General features: G+C 47.6%; 1 protein-coding gene across 1 annotated transcript; it reads right to left on the bottom strand.

Annotated features, from left to right (window-relative positions):
* Positions 1-716: 716 nt before the first annotated feature.
* Positions 717-4,637, bottom strand: LOC144103943 (uncharacterized). Its single transcript, XM_077636663.1, has 3 exons — positions 4,584-4,637; positions 2,199-2,815; positions 717-840 (listed from the first exon to the last, which is right to left on the bottom strand). The coding sequence occupies exons 1-2, from the start codon at positions 4,593-4,595 to the stop codon at positions 2,225-2,227; spliced, it is 603 nt and encodes a 200-aa protein (XP_077492789.1). The 5' UTR covers positions 4,596-4,637; the 3' UTR covers positions 717-840; positions 2,199-2,224.
* Positions 4,638-6,392: the final 1,755 nt, after the last annotated feature.

The following is a 6,392-nucleotide window of genomic DNA, read 5'->3' as shown; positions in this document are numbered from 1 at the left end:
TAATCGAATACCTTGCCTCCTTATCAATGGATTGTACCACGCGTTCAAAATACAAGCAGTAATTTAGACGATCAACAACACCATGCGGAAATCATGCAAAAACAATATTTTTGTCTATGATTTCTCGGATTGAAAAATGACGTGGCGCGCAAATGAAAGGCTGGAATTGCGTTCGATGGAATATGGTCTTGAAAAGTTATTCTGCTCTGCAACACCCCGCAATTGCTATAGAGTATGGTAACTAAACGAATATAAGAGGAACACTTTCTACAGAGTGCCGGCGAACATGACGCCTGTCACAGCCGGACCATTTTCGGCGCCTGCCGAATTTCAGAAAGAACCTTCCCTGATTTCATAGCTCAAAAGAGCTAAAGAACAAAGAAGCAAATGTGCCTCAAAGGATTCCCTGCTTCCAAGCGCGCTGACCAATTTTCATGACGGCGCGATTGATGCAAGCTTAGACCTCTGTCACTCCAGGTTAAACTGTGGTTAATTTCCTGCCGCGCTGGCGTGAAAGGCGATTAACCAGAGATTAACAGCAACGTCATGACAATCAGTAGTGGCCGTTGGCTGCGCGGCCGTCTTTGAAGGCACCTGCCGCTTAGTTCTTGAGTTGTGTCCGACCGTAGCACAGCCGGTCAGCGCAACCCTAGTTCATCAAGAGTGGAGGAAAGATTTATCACGACGGGGGCCGAGGCCCCGAGAGGCGAGTATTTTCAACCGTTAGGAGTACATTCCGCATTTATTCAGTCTTCTCTTTGACTTAGATGACAGGAACAGGTCGCTGAAGATCACTGTGGAGCTGGACTTGCCACTGCTTTGACAGGTCGCCTTTTCAATCTGTGAGAAGCGGAAAGCAAAATAAATTGACCGTATTCGCATTCCAGATGTTTGAACGTAAGTCATTTACCTGGTTTCTCTAATAATTAAGAGCGTAATGATTAATGCCAAAGATAAAAAGTGCATGTGCTCGGCCATATTTTGTCACAGTGGCTTATGTACTATCAAAAATGAAATACCTACCCACTGTTTTTTTAACTAAAGCACGATCCTTCGTAATTGCGCTAATCAGCAAATGAAGACATGTTTATTACATTCGACTTTTAAGACCAGTGAGTATAATGAGGCGTACATATATCCCAAAACTCCCAAAACCTAAGGATAATTAAGTAAATCACATCTGATCCTGGTGTAATAAATGTTGATAACTATAAGTACTAATAAAATATCTCTCATACCTCTCCATCGAAAACACTCCTTTTTTGGTTTGCTAATGTCTCGTGGTCCTTCTTGAAAATGCCTAAGCATTAACATAACCTGCCAGCTTTCCTAATCTGATGGCATATCACCAGTGACAAACGAAGCGAGCAGATGCCTTGGCTTTCTTCTCTTTCATTTGAAACTTGTTTCTTTCTCTAACCGTCTATCGACAAGAATTAAAGTACGCATGCGCTGTTTGGGACCCAGAACAGTCATCCCTCACTAACTCTCTCGAATTAGTACAGAATCGAGCTGCCCGGTTTGTTTACTCGGACTACAGGTCATTCACTAATGTAATTTGAAGTCTCAAGCTAGCCTACCAGCACCCGTTCATACGAGTAAAATTTTCCGATTTTATCTTTTCCATAAACGTTATCATTCACACCTGTACAGCTCCGCCATCGTGCGCTCACTACTGGGCGTCTTTTTTCTTTTCACCCAGATTCTGAAAGAGCAGCATGATTTTTCCGCTTATGCCGTGCTCTATTTCATTACGCAACAGATTAGGTTATCAAATAAGAAAATATGCCACTGATTTAATAACTTATCTTTTTTACGCAATACCGCTATCACTCATATTACCCCATTTGTGGCACACCTTAAATGCATTTTAATTAAATAAGCAACAAAATCTTTGATGCAACGCCTCCAGTGACACGACGGAATGCACTGCCATTATAGACATCTTGATGAAGGCATGACTGTCGCTTGAGCTTTGACCAAATCCGGTTCATTTTCTTCTTAATCTCAAGATGATATCAACAACTTGATATGACTCCCACCCTACGCTGTTTTTAAGGCTAATTTATTATTTGGCCTACCGGCTCCCTGTTCATTCCGCAGTGCGCATTTCTAAGCAAATCATTTCTAGTCGTACTAGTCTTCAAGTTCAAGTTAACGTTATTGAAACGCAGATAGTAGAGACGGCCATTGCCTACCTGTTTCAGTTCAACGGGACGAACTCTTATTTGTGGGACTTGACAAGCAGCAGCTTGCCAGCAACGGTACCGCCACCGAGGCCGCCACCGTATCCTCCTCCGAGGCCACCGCCGTATCCTCCTCCGACGCCACCTCCGTATCCTCCTCCGAGTCCACCTCCATAGCCGCCGTAGCCGCCGAGGCCTCCGGCTCCGAAACCAGCTCCGCCGAGACCGCCGGCTCCGAAGCCTCCAACGCCAGCTCCTCCGCCGACGCCTCCGACGCCGGAGTGAGCGACGATGGCGCCACCGCCGCTGACTTGGTTCACGTGGTGCACGCTCCTGACCAGGAACGCGGGTCCGGCCACGACCCTTCTGCCGCCCGCTGCGCCTCCGCTGAGAAGGACGACGCTGCTGCCGACGCCGACATTGCCTGCACCGCCGCCAAGGCCTCCACCAAAGCCGCCTCCTCCGAATCCACCCAAGCCACCGCCGAAGCCTCCTCCTCCGTAGCCACCAAGGCCTCCGCCAAGGCCTCCTCCGTAGCCGCCGAGACCTCCGCCGAGACCACCGCCGCCTCCGCCGACGAAGCCGCTAAGGGCGCTGCCCACCAGGGCGCTCAGGAAGACGGTGCAGATCTGTAAAAATGAACGTTGCGGGGAGCTCCTAGTGAGATAGAGACGAAACACCGCAGTTCTGCGCTGCTCGTAGCTAGGCGCTATCCTGTTAAGCGTCCTCGTTGAAGACATGTCGGAAGTCTGGCCGGTCGATATCTGGCGCAGTACTGCCAATATAGCCCCACGAGTAGCTAAGACTAAAAATTGCTCCTGCATCCTGCAACGCATGCCTCTGTCCGATACACAAAGTTCGTAAGTTTAATTGTGTTAGCGCGTTTTTGTCGTTTGATCATTACTACTTCAAAAGTACTAGAAAAATGAAGTTTTGGGAACCGAAAATGACACCCCCTCCTGACACCCACTCCTCGATTTCTGCGCCTTTTGTTCCAAAGCACATTAGAATCAGTGAGACTTGCGGACCACCCTGAATCATAGTTTATGTATTGCATGGAGAACAAGATAAGCACAGAGGCACAGCGTAAAATCCACGCGTGATGCAAACATAAGTATTCTGCAAGCCAAATCTTCGTGCTATTGAGGCGTTGTACTTACTTATTTTCACAGATATTTGCGTGCATGCACGCTGTACCGTTTGAGGCTTCCCTTTGTCACGGAAGAAAATGAGAACTGAGGTGCCAGCGCATGAGTTACTTGAGAAAGGAAATAGATTTTCAATGCATGTCATGAGAAGCTTCGAGAGAACGCGATATGTCGTGTTTCAACGCTGGCGGAATTTTAGTACTTTTTTCGAAAGCGAATAACATGAGGACGCGGGCACTTAAGCTCTCTGAATGTGAGGAAGTTGTTTCTTTTGTTATTTTCAGGCTGCGGACTGAAGGGCGCTGGATAGCACGAGCAATATGAATGAAATTTGAGCCTATCAAATCAGACGCAAAGACTAATATTTATACCATTGCAATGTAAACAAAAGAGCCTTAGCTTTGTGTACGGCTCCGTAGTAGACCGCTAACTAATGCGAAAGTATTAAAAGTGATAATTTCAATCACACAGATTTAAACGTAACTGTTTTAGATTGCAAGCATTTTTACTAAATTCGTATTTATCCTAATAGATAAATGCATGGCGCTTTCTTCTCGTTGTCTGCAAACATGTCCTCCTTAGTTCTAATTTTACCAGTGATCTCGCACAGAAGGCTCTTAAAATTATGCACTTTTCATATCTTATCGAATCTTTCAATTTTGATCCATTCACAACCTAAATTAAACCATTTATACGGTACAAAGAAGTGCAATAATCATCACTGTGACGACCTGCTAGAGGCAAGATGAAATTAAATTATCGAAAGTACCAAACCTATGTCCCGCCATGTGCTATCACACATCACACAAAGTGCACACATTCTAGTAAATAATTTCATACGACACATAAGTGCTGAAATACATTACCGAACAAGTTATCAATCTTTAGCTGCACTCGAGGCTTGCGTAATTCACATCACTGAGCGACGCAAGCCCTTACTTCGGTTGTAACAGGGAAATCAGCGTTCCCTGGGGCGTTTGGCTTATGATAATGGTTTTCAGGAAAGAAAATCTTAAGAGTGCACTTTTTCCTTTTCTATCTTACCAATATCACGGTCACGAACATGAAAATGGTTTCAGAATTGCATGCCTAGGGTTAGACAGCACATGGACATCTGCAAGCGGCTGAACTGGAGCTATGCCACTGGGAGTACACATGCCGAACAAGTCCGGCGCATGTCCGACACATGTACGCAGCAACCGCCTAGGCGCTAAGTGCCAGCCGGCAAGCCGTTCTCCGGAGTCCTTACCAGGGCGTTCATAGTGGCTGCGAGAGCTGGTTGCTTGCTCTGACCACAGGAGAGCTTTGCAGGAGACTGTCTTCTCAGTGGCTGCCGGCAGTCTTATATACTCCGATCCGCCCCTGGTGTGGTTCTGCGGCTACGTCACACACGACGGGTTGTGTGTGAGGGCGCAACACGTATCAAAGCTGCATAACTTCTCACGGCTACCTCTCTCTCTCTCACTCTTCCTGGACGAAGCGAAACCAAGGTGGATGCGAACACAAGAGGCAGAGACCCTTGCCGAGGACCATCCCGCAAGCTTCCTCACGCTGGGCGAAGCGGCACCCCAGCGGTGACCAGAGAAGAAAAGAGAAAGCGACGCACCAAGCCCGCGCCTATCTAGATGTATAAAACCGTATTCAGACCATCGAGAAAGTGTAACGGCAGTATGCAAAGGCTCCGCCAAAGACCCCCGTTGTACACTCTCGAGGGGGTAGAGGGAGGAGGGTCGTTCTTCCTCACCGAGCCACCGCAAGTAGCCGCTGCCGGCGCGGCTCCCCTGTCCTAAATCGGAAAGCGCGGCTGCTTTCTCTTTTTCCAGTTCCGAAGCGGTCATATAATTCCTCTGTGGCGCGCCCGTGCTCTCTTTCGTTTTCTTGCCTCGGTAATGCTTCTTGGTGTTCCTCGGCGAACGCGTCTTCTCTTCTCCCTGTTACTTTGCGTGCCTCGATGTCCGGCCGGAAGGAGCGAACGAGCTCGCGATATCGCGTACAAACATCTTCCGAGCGGCGTCGGATGCATAAGCAAGTAGCCACGTCGGTACAACAGCCCTCCCCCTTTCACGAAGAGAGAGTGGACAACGATGGATGCGCTTAACGGGGATGCCGGTGCAGCCAGCCGCTCAGAGTCCCTAGGCTTTGGGCTGTCGCGTGCGCTGGGCGCACGCACTGTTCAGGTGTGGCTCCATCGCTTACGCTGGTTTGGTTAGGGCGCTCTTCTGGGAAGCAATTATTTGAGGCGCGCGCAACCAGGATGATTTTGCAACCGTTATTCAACCTGGATTACGCCCCAATTCTGCGAGAGTCAGGAAAGAGTCATTAGCGAGCAAGGAAGAAAGAAATGCGCAATATTTAAAGTCTTGATTGATGTGCTCAGAGGTGGCAATCATGAATGCAAAGTGAAAGAGGGCGCAGAGCGTCGAAGCGACGACCTCCATACGCAGCTTGCGGCGTGCCGTGAGTGCTACTGGTCACATTTCGATTATGGAGCTGTACTCGCATAGCCTATAACTTGGTCTTCTCACTGTCCTGGTAATAAGAATTGGATTGATGGGTTGTATTCGGCACAGCACAACTTGAGAATTTTCGCAGCCCGAAGTAGCTGCAAGTTGCTAAAATATAATCCTCGAAGCTTTAGCAGCGCTCTTTTAAAGAAATAAAAAAATATTTCTCACTTAATCTACTTTACTAACTCGTTGCGAAGTTATTTAAACTTGTCTTGCGCTGGAGATACGTGTACCGTTTTAGTTGGAAACATGCAGATCATTGAAGGGGTCTTTATGTGACGTATGTTTCTGTTGCACTCGGTTCATTGCGAAGAGGTTTTGAAAGCTCAAAAAGGTAGGGCTATGGCTTGTTGGTTTCTCGCAAAAAGAAATGAAAGAGTGCGGACACAGGAGGAACAGTATGAACGACACAGGCGCCTGTTTTCCGCACTGTTCATTTCTGTGCTTTCTGTTCCGTTTTTGAAGATCCAAAAAAGCGCAGGGTGTTGGAAATGTGTGCTTCCAGAGCCCGTTTCAAATCCTACCGATAGCTGAAACCTCGTGGTCATTGG

Source organism: Amblyomma americanum, chromosome 9 (assembly GCF_052857255.1).
Source record: "Amblyomma americanum isolate KBUSLIRL-KWMA chromosome 9, ASM5285725v1, whole genome shotgun sequence".
Taxonomy (NCBI): Eukaryota; Metazoa; Arthropoda; class Arachnida; order Ixodida; family Ixodidae; genus Amblyomma; species Amblyomma americanum.
The sequence above is the reverse complement of the archived record's forward strand: the minus strand, read 5'-3'. Positions and strand labels throughout refer to the sequence as shown.